The 16,788-nt window shown below is 36.9% G+C and overlaps 1 protein-coding gene across 1 annotated transcript in view; it reads left to right on the top strand.

Moving 5' to 3' along the window:
• Positions 1-16,244, top strand: part of LOC138158039 (solute carrier family 15 member 4-like) — a 39,822-nt gene extending 23,578 nt beyond the window's left edge. The window contains exons 5-8 of the mRNA XM_069083953.1: positions 595-763; positions 5,234-5,389; positions 8,100-8,258; positions 15,981-16,244. Coding sequence (XP_068940054.1) covers positions 595-763; positions 5,234-5,389; positions 8,100-8,258; positions 15,981-16,129 — 633 coding nt within the window. The 3' untranslated portion in view covers positions 16,130-16,244. The remainder of the gene's footprint in view (positions 1-594; positions 764-5,233; positions 5,390-8,099; positions 8,259-15,980) is intronic.
• Positions 16,245-16,788: the final 544 nt, after the last annotated feature.

Below are 16,788 nucleotides of genomic sequence, written 5' to 3'. Positions count from 1 at the left end.
TCTTTTTCTAGGAAGAAAGGATAAAGGGTGGATTCTGGTAGTGGGTGGTTGTGTGGTACTTGGCAGTGAATTTGTAATGGCATGCTGTGTTCCTTAAACATCCCCGCCCTATGCCAGAGCATTGGAGTAGGGTTAGCTAGCCCATACCTGGAGTTGTTTAGTTTGGTGGAATAGTGGTAAGTTGAATTTGTAGTATTAGTCATATCTGTTGATCACTTCTTTCATCTAGGTGCCTAGGCCAGAAGGAAAACTTGCTATTTCACAGAAATGCATAGATAGAGCAGTGTTACATAGAATGAGTGCAATTTCATATGACTGAGTCTAAATATGTAGGAAGAAAGGCATACTGATTTGCCTTATTTCGGAATTTTTGTTCCCCCATCTCTGCATTTCTTGTTTCTCAACTATACAATTGTGAAATAAATCATCAGTAAATGCATATGTCGTAATAAGGGAACTTAAAAAATGAAATGCACTGTATGCAAAGCTTTCTTCTTTACTTTAAAAAAAAAAGATACCTATGTAATTTAAACTGGTAATTTAGATACCTTTGTCATGGACAGGTCACCTACTGTCTCCATTTTAATTGTCCAGTTTCCAGCAGCCTGGCTAACTATGTTCGATGCATTGCTGATCCTGGTCCTTATACCTGTAAAGGATAAACTAGTAGATCCTATTTTGAAGAGAAATGGTTTGCTGCCATCATCTTTAAGGAGGATTGCAGTTGGCATGTTCTTTGTCATGTGCTCAGCCTTAGCTGCAGGTAAGAATGTATCAGTGGTGCACAGAAAGTGACTCAGGTTTCAGCCCCAAAGGAACTTCCTGCTACAAACATCCAGGCTGTGTCAGTAGTGATGGAAGGTGAGTGACATGACAGGTTTGTGTCCCACTTAGCATATTCCGTAAAACTCTTGTTGTAGAATATAGGAATTTAACTCTTTATACTTTAGGAAGGGGTAGGGTAGTGTATATAAGGAAAGAAAATGTTTGGTTTATTTTTTTGTTTGCTTAAATAATGTATAAAGAAGGAAGAAAAGAAAAGAAAACATTTATATGCTAGGCACTATGCTAAGTGTTTTACCATTATTATCTCATTTGATACTCACCACAACCCTGGAGGTAGGTGCTATTATTATACCCATTTTACAGATGAGGAAACAGGCAAATGGAGGTTAAGTAACTTGCTCAGGATCACAGGGCTAGTAAAAGTCTGATGTCAGATTTGAATTCAGATCTTCCTGACTCTAGGCCCAGCACTCTATTCATTGCATCACCTCGGTAGCTTTTACAAAGTCTCTTTATTCCTCTGGGAGATAGGCATGATTTTTTTGACAACAGTAATAACATTTATATAAATCTTTAAGGTTTGCAAAATGCTTTTGCATATTTACAAAAAGCTTCATTTGAGCTTTAACAATCCCATGAGGTAGGTAGTACAAGTATGATTAGTCCCATTTTACATATGAGGAAACTGAAGTTCAGAGAGGTTGAGGGGCTTTGCCTATCATCATAGAGATAGAGAAAAGTGGGATTTCCCCAGGGTCTTCCTGAGCAAAGGCTGTGGCTACCTCTGCATGCCTCTGTTATCATATACCTGTGTACGGTGTACAGGGTTGTGCAGTGAAAGGCTGTGTCACTGAGTCCCGAAAATGACAGAACTGTGTTTGGTGCTTAGGGGCTCCTACCTTGTCATCTCTGAAGTCATTTCATAGAGTTGTTGTTTGTCCTTGTTCTCAAAGAGGACCAAGGACATCAAGGTGATGTCTTGATTTGCAGGATTTAAATGAGGGAGGGCTGTGCAAAGTCACTAGCTTCACTCTCTCTTCTGGAGCCACCTGGGCCCGGTGGCAAGACATAGGCAGGGTGACTGGAGATGACCCCCATTGCACTTGGAAACCTTGGACTTTTTAAGCTAAGGTGTTTCCTAGGTCTCAGTTTGTCTGAGGTAACACCCATTCAGTAATTTAAGGGCTAAGTAAGAAAGGAGGCAAAAGATGGCCTAGTTTACCTACTCAAAAAAAAAAAAAATTCAGTCTAGGAGGAGAAGACCCTCATCTGAAGTCAGGAAGATCTGAGTTCAGATCTAGCCTCAGACACTTAAGAGTTGTGACAGAGTACTAAAAAAAAATACATTCTCTTTGTTGGCAGCAAATGCAGTTATATTTGACCCTTATAAATAAGCTTACAATTTTTGTTAACTTTCATGTACCTTGTGGTTATGAAGTGGTTATCACTATCTTGTCCATTATTTGTGTTTGGAATGTTATATTTGGGAGTGAACTTTCTCTAAAAGTGTGAGGACATGAAAAGTGAAAAGGTGGTCCATTGTAACTAGTCATTAATCATCCATTATTATGAAGGATTTATGCACAGAACTGTTGCTGATGTGGCGTTTGATACCTGTTTGGAATAAAAGATGAATAATATGCTCATGATAGCAATATATAGATGAACATTTTTACGTACATACTTGAAGGATTTATGGTATTGTTATATCAGGAACTCCACTCTCTCAAATCTCTTGACTTAGTAAATTCTAGGGAATTGTGTGATGCACAGAGAGATTAGGGTACCTGCCCAGGGTCACACAGTGAGTAAGTGTCAGGGATGGGACTGAACATGTGTCTAGGGCAATCTAAGCCCACTGCTTTATCCACTATATCAGGGGTTCTTAATTTCAGTATTTTTATTTATAATTTGTTGTATTTTATGCAACTAAAAACATTATTCTGAGAGGGAGTCCCTAGGTTTCACTAGCTTGTCCAGAAGGCAGAGGATGCCAGAAAGGTTAAGAACCCTTTGTACTATATCACAGGACTCACTTTACATGGATAGTGGATAAAATGTTGCAAACTTTTATTGTGCCTAACCATTATTCCTGGTCAGCAGTAAAATTAATGTCAACAGCAGCCAGTACATTTGTCCTACAAAAGGTTGTTACTTATAAAAATTCCTTTTTGCTTAAAATCAGTTAAGTTCATTTGTGATATGTGCATATGGTTATACTAAGATGTTTTCAAAGTTGTTTTTTTTATGAAAAGAAAATAAATGGGGAGGCTAGATGATGCAGTGAAATAGAGCACCAGCCCTAGAGTCAGGAGGACCTGAGTTCAAATCCAGCCTCAGACACTTAACACAAAAACTAGCCGTGTGACCTTGGGCAAGTCACTTAGCCCCAATTGCCCTCCAAAAAAAAAAACTGCCGGGTGACTAGGTGGCGCAGTGAGTAGAGCACCAGCTCTGGAGTCAGGAGGACCTGAGTTCAAATTTGGCCTCAGACACTTGACAGACTTGCTAGCCATGTGACTTTGGGCAAGTCACTTAACCCCAATTGCCTTCCAAAAGAAAAGAAAAGAAATTTGGTAAGTTGATGTTGTATCAGGGTTATAGACATGTTTTTTTTTTTTTTTGCTTTTTTGAGGGGGGAAGGCAGGGCAATTGGAGTTAAGTGACTTGCCCAAGGTCACATGGCTGGTAAGTGTTGAGTGTCTGAGGCAGATTTGAACTCGGGTCCTCCTGACTCCAGGGTTGGTGCTCCACTCACTGAGCCACTTAGCCACCCCTAGACATGGTTTTTTAATTCCACAAAAGTTAAGTGTTCACAACAAGAAATCCAGGGAGAGGGACAAGTTTAATAGTAAAAATATGCCCCAACATCTGATGGCTAGAGCTGAGGAAACATTTCACAGAATCACTGTGGCCCTAGTCCAGGCCATGTTAGACTTCTTCATACCTGAACCAGAATCCTTTCCCCATCTTACCTGACAGGTGGTCATTTAGCCTGGGGAAGGTTGAAATCCTCTTATGATGGGGAACCCTCTACCATTTGAGGTGCTCTCTACTTTTTGATAGCTCTAAGGGTTAGGAACTTTTTCCTTCCATCAGGTCTGCATTTGCCTTTTATAAGTTCTACCCTCTGGGGAGAAGCAGATACTCTAATCTCTCTCCTACACGACAGCCTTCCTAATGTTTGAAGGCTTTTGAAAGTATTTGGGTAAGTAGAATCTTTATTTTTATGGATACCCCAGGTCATAAGTATAGCTATAAGATATAAGATATATATAAGTCTTATAAGATATAAGACTTAAAGCAAATATTACACACACAACATCTAACATACTGCTTGGAATTGTGTGTATTTAAATCTCTCATTTTGAAGGGTCTAATTCGGCATCTGCTGCATCACTTAAACGCATATATCAGAAATTAATGAAAAGAATGGGAGGCAGGCTTACTTTCTTCTGAATTAGTATCGTAGTCACTTTTGGTGGATAACAAATACAGTCCAGGTTTGGTGGCATCAACTTCCACAGGTTTTCATCCCAAACATAGTGGGGCTGCAAAGGTGGAACATTGAAGGAGTTCTAGTGAAGCATTTGTATTGGCAAATAATGAATGTCTTTTGTTTTCTACTCTGAACTGAGCTCACTTTTGGTACCAGTTGTGTGCAAAGTTATATCTGAGACAGTCTTTTTTTCTTTTAATTTTTTGGTGATGAAAGAAGGTGGGTAGTAAAGAGCCTGTCTTAATGGAGTTAGACAAGCCATGATAAAAACATTTACCTCTATACAGACGTCAGTTAAAAGTAGCCTTTTTCTTGATGTACTACTTTCTTGTGCTTACTTAAAATGTAAGAGCATCATTTGCATATCCTTTTTACCATTTATTCTACTTTATTTTAGAGTATCAGTTTTCAATTAGAATTGGAATAAAAAGAGACTACCCCAATCACCTCTTTCTTTTATTATCCCTTCCTAAACAGTGGTTATTTACCATATACACATACTTGTATGTACATGTATACTATGAAGTTGTTTCATTTAGTAAAAGTTAGGTCTTTAGATGCACTAACAAAAGAAGTACCATTGACTTTATAAACTTAAAAAGAATAGCTTTTCTTTGAATTTCTGCTTCCCTGCCTTTCAGGGAATGATTATGAAGATAGGGAGTAAGGAGACTCCTTCTGTTTTGGGTGTAAACTTTTTTCAATTAAAATGACAGTAAGAAAGTAGCATGAGAACAGTTGAATAAGCAAAAAATTTAATTACGGAAATGAACAATACTACATGTTAAGAAGTCTAAATAATACCACATAAGTACTTGTTACATAATCTAATGCTTGTATGAGATGATAAAAGACAGGGACTAGGTAAAGACTACCCGTCAATTTCTACTGCTTCTAAGTATCATATACAAACAAACAATTGAAAAACCTTTGCATTTTTAATTCTAGGAATTTTAGAGAGTAAAAGACTGGACATTGTGAAGGAGAAAACAATTAATCAGACTATTGGAAATGTTACCTACCATGCTGCTGATTTGCCAATATGGTGGCAGGTTCCACAGTATGTGTTGATTGGAATGAGTGAAATATTTGCAAGTATAGCAGGTAAGTCTTGTTACAGATTTAGCAGATGGTCTCAAGAGTATTGTTACAGATTGAGCAGTGGTCTTTGAATCACTGTAAATCCATTAAGGGCTGTTGATATGCACCTATTGAATCCTTAAAATGTATACTTTAAAATACTATTTGTAAATTGTCCTGTTATTTGGTAGATCTACATATATAATGTTTTATCCAAACAATTACTCTAATTTTTAAGTTTTGAAGCTTACTCTTATTTTTGAATACATAGTTTCTTGATTCACTTAGTATATCAGATGTAAAGATCTTCTTTACTTTTTTTGGAGGGCAATTGGGGTTAAGTGACTTGCCCAAAGTCACACAGATAGTAAGTGTGTCAAGTGTCTGAGGCTGGATTTGAACTCAGGTCCTCCTGACTTGAGGGCTGATGCTCTATTCACTGTGCCACCTAGCCACCCCTCTTCTTTACTTTTAAAGTAAATATGAGGTTATGTTGGGGGGGGGGATATTTTATCTAGGTAGAAAATATGCCTCTTTCAAATGGGTATCCTTTTGTGAGCATTTAAATTTTTGATAGATTGTACACTTTACATTAAACAACCATATATGCCTGTGACTGGATTCCCTTATAAATATATAATAAAACTTTTCTAAATTTAATCACCGCACTTTACCAAAACTGTATTAATGCCAATTTGTAACTGCTCTACAAGTAAGTCTTAGGAGTGGTATTTTTCCCTTTTAGAAGAGATGGAGAGATTATGTTTGAAAAAGCTACTGATTTCCATTACTGAAGATGATGGAATATTAATTAGTATAACAAATCAAGCAACTACCATTGAAGTTTTTTAAATGATTATGATGGTAATGACTTGATTTTTCTTTTCTGTAGATTATAGTCCTGATTTACCTATGGTGTAAGAAAGGTCAAGAAATTGGACTTCGAAACTTTTCTACCAGTTTGTAAGATTCAGCTCTCTAAAAACAAATCCTGGCACTAGTAAGAAGGTAGTGAGAGTACTCTTAGATAACATCTATATTGATGGCTTCATTGCAGAATACTTTGTTCTTCACCCTCCCAGAGACAGAATACCAGAGAAAGGCAATAGGACCTTCCTCAATCAGATTTAATAGCATTCACTATATTCATTTTTCTAAATAATCTCATATATGTTTTTGATATTTTACTTTTGAAAGTATTAGAAGATACTGTGATTAATTCTAACCTAGTTCTTATGTAGATTTTTGTTTCTGATCTAATGGATGTACTGAGTGACAAAAAAAGTAATAAGTAGTTCTGCAGTCTATAATACTCCCTCCCTATCTGTGTGGAATGATTGGTGACCTATTTATCTCCAAGAAAGGAAGTAAGTAGTATAGGGATTATAAGAAGCTGCATCAAAAAAGAAACTTTATCCTTATTTCTTATACACGTTCAGAAATAATGTACTAGTGAAAAGTGTTATAAACATCCATTTCCTGAGACATATATGATGACTGTTATCACATGATCATCAGCTTATCATCATGAGCTTGTATCATCAAAAAGGAAGGAGATTCTATGAAAGGGTCACTTTTTGCATCTTAACCCAGTGGGTCTAGAAAAGCTGAGCATTTGGCATTTGATTGGAAATGGTGATGACCAAGGATTTGTCACTGATTTACATTGAGGCATAGATTATTGTTAATGTTTATTAAATTTGCAGTTGATACAAAGCAGAGTCCTAGTGACAGAGGGATCTTGCCAACTGAGGGACCAGGACTGAATCTGCGAAGATGAAATCTAAGAGGCATAAATTTAAAGTCTTCCACTTGAGTCAACAACAAATTAAAAAAATAACTTTGCAAGTACAAGATAGGAGAGATGTGGGTAGGCAACCATTTGTCTGCAAAAGGCCTGGAGGTTTTAATATATGCTAAGATTAGTATGAGTCAGTTGGATGATATGGTTGTCAAGAAAGACTGGAGTCTTGGGCTGTCTGGGAAGAAACACAACGATAAAGAGGGGTAGCCCCCTTTATTCTGCCCTGTTCATACCATGTCTGCAACATTGTGTTCAGTTCTGAGTGCCACAGGTTAGAAAAACCACCAATAAACTCGATAGCATCCAGAAGAAGGCATCCAGAATGACAGGTGGCCTATTCACTCCCAACACAGAAAACAGTTTGGGAACTAAATAAAGCTGAGTCAAGAAAGAATATGGCTCAGCTTCATTCCATGTTAGGATCGCTTGAAGTAACTGGACAATGTTTATTCTAGAAGAGAGAAGCCTTAGGGAAGGCTTATGACATTTTTTTCTATTAAGTATTTGAAGGTCTGTCATTTGGAAGAAGGATTAGACTAGTTCTGCTTTGCTCTAAAGGATAAAATGAACAGCAACGAATAAACATTGTAAGGAAGTGACTTTAGGCTCTGTCCACAGAAGTAGGGGGCTGCATTGAGAGGTAATGCATTCCTCTTTGTTAAGAGGTCTGACTATTAGACCACTTGCCAGGCATGTTGTAAGAGCAGTTCTTTTTCTGATTTGGGTCATACTTGATGACCTTTAAGATTCATTCCTTCCCTTTCTGAAATTTTGTGACTTGTCTTGAAAAGTAATTAATGGTCCGTTTAGAGCCCTTAAGTATAATGCAATAGGTTTGATAGTGATAATGGGTTTTTATAGATGTCAGTTCTGTTAGGTTAACATTTAATTGCCTATATTCCATGCTTTCTCTGTTTTTTTTTTTAATAGGGCTGGAATTTGCATATTCAGCTGCTCCAAAATCTATGCAGAGTGCCATAATGGGATTATTCTTTTTCTTCTCTGGAGTTGGGTCATTTTTTGGCTCAGGATTGTTGGCATTGGTATCGGTGAAAGGCATTGGATGGATGAGTAATCACACAGACTTTGGTAAGGATGCTTTGTTGGGTCGAGTCTCTGGGTAATCTGTTGCCAGTCCTTAATGAACAGGCAATATTTCTTATAATGTGACTTGCCTTGCAGAAATTATCATGGAACCTTGATTTCTTCATACACAGATGCTCATTTCCCCAGGAGGTTGGTGGTGGTAGATACAGACTAAAAGCATATAAATATAGATTTAATTAAATCCTAGAATTTAGTACTATGTGTTTTCCTGACTTAAAACTATTTTCCTGTAATAGTAAGAAAGTTGGTTGGTCATACTATATTCTTAATACTTAATACTGCAAAGTAGGTATATTTTATTAATTACCTGCAAGCCAAGAATGGCTAGGCCATTTTATCTGTCAGAAATGGCAACCTTGGCAGCTTAAAAATGGAATGGAATCTTGATAACTGGTACCTTAATCTCATAATACATTTGAATTTTGGTGATTCTGAAACTGTAGAATTAAGGCCAAGCTTCCATGGTGGCCTGCCATCAAAACACCTCCTAAACTTGCATTTTTATAGTGACCTCTGACCCTTATTAGACAGAATCACAGAACTTTAGAGTTAGAGAGGATACGCAATGGCTCTCTAGTGCATCTTGTACCTGAATAAGAACCTTTGGTACATTTTGTCCCCAAAATGGCCACATAGCCTTTGCTTGAAATTTTCAAATGGGTGAGAACCTATTCCTTCCAGTCCATTCTACTTTGAGATAACTCTAATTGTTAGGAATTTTTTGCTTACATCAAGCCTAAATTTGCTTCTTTGTGATTTTCATTCATTGTTCCAATGTTTGCCTTTTGGAGCCAACCAGAACAAGTCTAACCCTTCTTCCGTGGGTTTTAAATGCTTTTAACAGCCCTTTAAATGCTTAAAGACAAATATGTCCTCTCCTTAAGTCTCTATCCAGTCCTTTCAGCCAGTCCTCATTTGGCATGACTACCATCTTCATTGTCCTCCTGAAGACATTTTCAAATGTAGCACTGAACACAATACTCCAGATGTGGTCTGCCCAGAACAGAGGATAGCAGGACTATTATGGCCACATTCCAAATTGCACTGTTTCCAATGCTCAGTACGGGTACCTGGTACCTGGAGGCGCTTAATAAATATTTAGTGATTGATTGATTCCCTTCATGCAGTCTAAGATCATGTTGTTTTTCTTGGTGATTCTTTTCTATTGTTTCTTACCGCTGTCTTGCCTCACTTAAAGGACCAGATCCATTTCAGACAAACCTGCTCTCTAATCATGACTGTCCCTTATGGAGTTGATTAGTTGAATACCAAGTATAGAATTTCATATTTATTGCTAAATTTAATCTGACTTCAGTTATCACCCAAGTTGTGAAAAAGCTCCCATTTATAATTTCTCCAAGGTCTTTAGTCAGCTCCATATGTTAGTGTCTTTTATTTTGATGCCCACATTTTATCATTTACCTCTGTGTATAACCAACTTCCTAGTACCTGCAGTTGGTACTTCTTCCATAAACTTTTCTTAATATTGTCTGTTGGATTTAAGGGAGTCTTAATGATACTAGACACTGCCTGGTTGTGTGTCTTCTAAATTCTTGTTTTAAAAACATTTTATAAGTGGTGAATTATATAAAGATAATAGATATATAGTATACCCTCATGTGTATGTGTCTGTGGTGGTAGCTAGGAGGGTTCTCATGTCACTGTTGGTTTATGTTTACTTAATAACCAGCTAATTCAGGGTTGGGAGATGTATGGAGATAGCTTAAACACAACATGTCCAAAACTAAACTCATCTTTTTCCTCAACAACCCCTTTATTCTTACAAACTTGCCCATTTCCTTTGAAGGCACTGTAATCCTTCCAGTGTCTTAGGTTCATAACCTTGCCATTCTACTCACTTCCTCATTCTCCCTCACCTCACATATCCAGTTAGTTGCCAGATCTTGCTCTTTCTACCTTTACAACATCTCTCAGATCAGACCCTTCTTTCCATCTTAGTTGAGATCATTGCCTCTTGCCTAGATTATTGGGCCAGTTCCCAAATTGGCCTTCTTGCCTCAAGTCTCTCCCTACTCCAGTCTATCCTACACACTCTTACTTGGTTAACTCTAGTGGCGTCTTCTTGTTTCTAGAATAAGCACTTGTGTTTAGCTTTTAAAGCCCTATACGTCCTGGCCCCAACTCATCCAGCCTTGTTGGGCATCACTTGCCCTCCCATGATTTGCAGTCCAGCCAAATAGACCATCTCTCTGTTTTTCATTACCATAATACTCCTCCTTTCTCTCTCTCTCTTTATGTTCCCTGCCTCACATGCTTGACATGTTCTCCTTCCTTACCTCATAGAATTCTTTTTTTTCTTTAGGATGAAATTCAGGCACCATCTTTGTGTGAAGTCTTTCATGATCTCAGTTACTAGTGCTCTCCCTAACTTGTATTTAACCACTCTGTATCTATTTATACTTATTCGCTTTATGTTGTATATTTCTTTATATGTACTTGTTTTCTTCCCCATTTGAATGTAAGCTCCTTCTGATGAGTAGAAATTCTGAGTACATGCTTTGTTCTTGTTTCCTCAGTGTCTGACGTATAATAGGCACTTACTAAATACCTGTTCATTGAATGATTTATTAAGACTCAAAAACTAGAAGCAACCAAATATTTTCTCTGTACCTTTTCTTAAAAACAAATTGTTAGCCAAGAAATAAAAATACCCAGATATTGAATATAATGCATTGAACTCTACTTTTGGTTTATATAAAGAAGTAAGCACTGGAGGTTATCTTATGCTAGGCTCTCCTGGACTCAAGTTAAGCCAAAGATATTTTCTGACATAAATAGTACATCATTTATCTGCTTTTAGTGTCTTTGGTCATAGATGTCTTTTTTGTGTGTGTGCTTTTTGGAGGGAGGATGGAAGGGCAGTTGGGGTTGTGACTTGCCCAAGGTCATATGACTAGTAAGTGTTAAGTATCTGAGGCTGGATTTAAACTCAAGTCCTCCTGACTTCAGGACTGGTGCTCTGTTCGCTGCACCACCTAGCCGCTCTCATAGATGTCTTTATCCTCTCATAAAATAACCAATGAACATTTTTATTAAATGCCTACTATGTGCCAGGCATTATGCTAAGGATTGGGGATACAAATAAAAAAAAGAAAGACAATCTCTGCCATCCAGGAGTTTATAATCTAATAGGGGAAGGCACAAAAAGAAGATGAAAAGCAAGGGAGCGAAAGTGGGGAAAAGGGCAGGGTCATGATAGAGAAGCCAGCCACAGGGGAAATGGAGAGTGGTCTTTGTTGAGCCCCTTCCTTAATGGAGGTTTGGAGTTCTTGGTTCTGCTCTCTCGTCCCAGGGACAGAAGGTAGGGAGGAGTGGATGATGAGGCTTTCCTAGTGATGACTTTCCTTGGCCATGGTGGAGAAGTCAGAGATGTCCCAAAGTTCAGTAGCCAGGTGGCAACTAAGATCTTTGTATTGGGCACCCTCCTTAGATCGATGTTTAAATGGAGGCACTATCTTAGAGGAATGCTCCAAACCACCCAGTACTTTACCACTGTAGTATGCTTCTATTTGTCTAGTTAACAAAACAGATGTACTAGGAAAAATTCTGGGAGTGAATTGATTTAGATGGCAGAACTCTCAGGTCCTTTTCCCTACCTGATTCCTCAGCAGAATCATGTAATATGAGCCTAGATTTACCACTATGGGAGCTTTAGAGATCATTTTCCAATTGGTGAAACAAGGGTTTTAACATGGGTCTTCTGACTCCTGTTTCAGCAGCCTTTCCACTGTGTCACACTGTCTTCCAGTAGTAGTAAGCAGGCAGAACAATAGGGCTAGGCCTTTGTTTAAGTAGACACACTCTCATAAGATGAGACACGACAGATTAGTGCATCTTCATGGTATAGATTTTTCATTTGTGGCTTTCGTTTACTGAGGATAGGTACGTTTTTTCTCCTATCATTTGTATTGAAGTGTTTTGGGAAAAAAGAAGTCAACTTATGAAAGAAGCATTTTCTTCCTTCTCCCTTCGTTTGAAACCCTATGGAACATTTTCTTCCCCGTTCTTTCTCCCCTCTTCCCCACTCCAACATGTGTATCTATCAACAAGTTTAGAAAGAACATAAATTCACACCAAAGTCACACAGCTCAGTATGTAAGGGAGATCTAAATGTCAAGACATTTTGTTAAATTTTGGGGCACAGTTTCATTGTATATGATTTAGAAAAATAGGTGTGCCTGTAAATGTAATGCATTGTCCTCCATTGCTCCTTGAAGTCCGTAAAGCTGATGTACTCGTCTCTGGGAAATTCTGTTACAAATTCTTCCCATTGTATTTGTTTTTTGCTTTGGCTCATTGACTCTTGTTTTTGTATTTGCCCATTTCCTAGTTGACAGCTTCAGTTTTGTTTCCCTTTCTACTTCAAAAAATGCTGCTATAAATACCTTGGAGTATATGAGACTTTTTTTTTAATCTTTGACTTCCATGGAGTATATGCCAATAGGGATTTGGTTGTTTTTGTTTCAGATCATTTAGAAATGGTTAAGAGCATTTCTTAGCGTAATTTCAAATTACCTTCCAGAATTGGGAGCCATTTCATAGCTTTCCCAACAGTATATTAGTATGCTTGTCTTTCTTCACCTTCTCCAATACTATTTCCATCTTTTGCTATCTTTGCTAACTTGCTGGGTGTCAGTTGATTTGCACTTTTTTCTTAATGTTTGGGGAATCTATCCACTGGAGAATAACCCTAGGTTTTAAATGCTTTTGTTAGTTGACCATGTATTTTGAATATTCGGCAAACCTATATCAGAGATTTTTGATGCAAAGATTTTTTTTCTGAATAAACAGCTTATTATTCTAGTTGCATTGGTTTTGTTTATACAAAACCTTTTCAATTTCATGTAATCAAAATTATGTATTTTATTCTTTTTGGACACTTGTAGGCTTTGGTTAAGAATTCTCCTCCTAGTCATAGCTATGGAAGCTACCTGCCACAGTCTCTTTTGTTATGAATTTATTTACTGAAATTATTGTGCCAAATTTCTAGTTGAATCTTTACGGTTCTCTATAAATTTAATCTATAAAAAGCAATAATTTTGTGTCTTTTCTGATTATTCCCTCAATCTCTTTGTCTTATTGTTATAGCTAGCTTAGCTAGCTTTTCTAGAAACATGTCAAAAATTAGATGTAACAGTGGACATCTTTGTTTTATGCCAGATTTAAAGATCTCTAGTGTTTCTCTATTACAGATAGTGTTAGCTCTTGGTTTATTAGAGAGATTCTCTTTATCATATTAAGGAATACTCCCATTTATTCCTGTGCTTTTGAATATTTTCAATAGAAATTGATGGTATGTCTTATCAAAAGTTTTTTTTTTAATCTCTTGATATGTTATCTGTTAGGTTTACAATTTTCCTAATATTGAATCAATTATGTATCCCTGGTATAAATCCAACCTAGGCATAGTGTATAATAATCATTATGGATATGTTGTTGTATAGTCTTTTTGTGATGTTTTATTCACTATGTTTGCTTTCATATTCATTTGTGATATCAGCCCATTTTTATCATTCCTGTTTTTCAGATACCTTACATTGTTTCCAATTTTTCTCCCCAATCTTTTGACTTTTTCTAGTATGTCCTGTGGTCTCCATGGAGTTCTGTTTGCTCTGTTCTCCTGGGATTCTATCACTTTTGGTGAAGTTTTCTGCCTTCTCTTCTTACTATTTATTTTTCTTCTAATTTTTGTCCCTAGTCTATTGTACTAATTTGCTTTTCTTTTTTTTAACCAGTACCAAATAATATTGATGATTCAATACTTCTTTGTACCAGAAAGGCTATTCCCCCTCTATTCTTTTGTTTTTCTTTAAGATTATTATTTCTTTTGTGATTTCAGACTTTTTTACTCTCCAGATGAACTATACTGTTATTTATCTACATCTGTAAAGCATCCCGTTGGTTATTTATTATAACACTAAATCTGAAATAATTTAGGTTTAATTTATTATATATTGACATGACCCAGCCATGAGGACCAAAAATCTCTCCAGTTATTTGAGTTGCTCCTTATTTGTTTGAAGAATATTTTGCAACTGTATCTTTATTACTCTTCAGTATACCTCTGTTAGACCCAGCTATTTTATACATTTTTAGCTGTTTTGAAGAGATTTTGCTGTTCCTGTTGCTATATAAAAAAATTATTTTTGTGGATTTATTTTTTATCTCTATACTTCCAGAAGCTATTGTCTTGATTCCTTTGCTGATTTTTTATGGTTTACTAAGGATGCCATCATATTAGCAGCAAGTGGGAGTGGTTTTGTCTCTCTCTCTTTTTCTTGCTTTTTTTTTTTTTGGAGGGTGGAAGGCAGGACAATTGGGGTTAAGTGACTTGCCGAGGGTCACCCGGCTAAGTAAGTGTTAAGTATCTCAGGTCGAATTTGAACTCAGGTCCTCCTGACTCCAGATAGTGAATATCTATGCTCTATTTACTGCGCCACCTAACCACTGCAACCCTCCCCCCCCCTTTAGCTAAGTCCATGCCTTTAATTTTTTTCTTTTGTCTAACTGCTGTCATTAACATTTGAAAAAAATTTGGAACAATTAAAATTGTTAGTATTATATTTGCCTAAATTTTATTAATTTAAGATTTTGTTTAAGCTCTACTTCATTAAGTATTCAGTGACAAAAAACATTTAACTTTTAATTTTAAAATACCTATTTAAAAATAGCTAAGGTTTATGTTCATTATTTAAAAACTTACTGGTTACTTGTTTCAGTTTATTGACAAATCATAACTATGCTTCAGTTCTTAAAGGATGTTTGATTTTATTGGTGTGGATATGCCCTCCATCAATATAAATTACAGCCACTCTGATTCATAGACTGTCTTTCAGAATTGTTAAGGCTGAAGGATCATCATCCTGGAGCCAACCTGATAGGAATATATCTTAGTTTATTGTAGCCACCATTCTTAAAGCATTTCCTAGGACTGAGCTTTTGTTTTAGGGGCATACCCTTTACAATTCTAGGGTCACTTCCACAACACTGTGAAGCACTGGGGCAGGATTTTAATGGGAGGGCCATTCATAAGTTCATAAATGTCCATATGAAGGCTTATCATCCTTCATAAACTTTATTTTTACCTATTTGTTGATAGTGCATTTTATTAATAAAATCAATCTGATCACCAAAACTAATCTTTGGTTAATTGGGTGCTGTAATTAAATGTTTTTAAAGTATTTAACTTATGAGTTTGTTTACTTTACGTAGTGAACTGTAAGTAAACTTTATCAAACACCTATTAGTTCTGTTCATGTTAACTGCTTTTTTATTTGTGACATTTCTGAGCTAACTGACATGCCTCTTTTATGAACTAGTCAGTTCACCAGCATTTATTAAGAGCTTACTCTAGGGGGTGGCTAGGTGGTGCAGTGAATAGAGCACTGGCCCTGGAGTCAGGAAGGCCTAAGTTCAAATGCGGCCTCAGAAACTTAACACTTACTAGTCATGTGACTTAAGTCACTTAACCCCAATTGCCCCTCCAAAAAGAAAAAAAAATGTTTACTCTAGGTCAGTGCTGAATGAGTGAGGGTACAAAGCACTCAGTACTGGGGGTTCAGAGAGGCAACAATGGCCCTTGCCTTCAGGGATCTCAGGTGTCTCCTACTCTGGGAACAGGACCTGTTACCTCTTGTGTGAAGCCCTGCGGCACTCAGCCAACCCACTTTGCCCTCTCTCTAGGTAACATTAATGGCTGCTACCTGGACTACTACTTTTTCCTGCTGGCTGCTATCCAAGGAGTGACCCTCCTGCTTTTCCTGATTGTCTCTGTGAAATATGACCGGCAGCGATCTCGGGCCAATGGAATGCTCATCAATGGCAAGTCCTGATGTTTCCTGACCTGTGTGTACACAGTGAAACTATTCTGACCTTGTGGATTTTTAGTATACTGCCAAACTATGGATTGGACAAGAGACGCCATTAAATGCACAACAATTTATTCTACCTGTGTCTGTTTGTAGTTTCTTTTCTGGTGTGCTGGGAAATGCTTTCATTCTTATCCTTACATTTGGAGCCCCTTGCAGGTTTCTTCAGTAAATTTATACATCATTCAGCAAGTTTAAAGTGTAAATACTTTGAAAAGTCTTACTTTGTCTGACCCATCCCCACCCCCATTTGGAACTAGCATTAGTCTACTGAAAATATTATTTTAGTTTAAGAATTATTTAAATTCCACAGTTCCTTGTGTAGTACCTTTTTATCTGAATCTGAATCTTTCCCTTATCAGGAAGTATAAAATTATTGATAACTTCAGGTTATATTCTCAGTTTAATTGTCCTAGCAGGGAGACTTTTTAGATAGATTGTGGTTGTCCAAATAGTCCTAGCATGCACATTATCTAGTCATAGAGTAATTTTACATGACCCTTGTATTGTTAATTTCAACATATGAAAAAAAAATTTATTCTTTGGGGAGTAAATTCCAAATCTTATATGGTTCTTTCAAATTATTGGAATTAATAAGGCCTCTTTGGCTTGCTAAAATGTTA

The sequence above is a fragment of the Petaurus breviceps genome, unplaced genomic scaffold (assembly GCF_028583685.1).
Source record: "Petaurus breviceps papuanus isolate PSGF00001 unplaced genomic scaffold, PetGlider_PUasm1.0 101, whole genome shotgun sequence".
In the NCBI taxonomy this organism is placed as follows: domain Eukaryota; kingdom Metazoa; phylum Chordata; class Mammalia; order Diprotodontia; family Petauridae; genus Petaurus; species Petaurus breviceps.
Note: the sequence above shows the minus strand (reverse complement) of the source record. Positions and strands in the feature narration are given on the sequence as shown.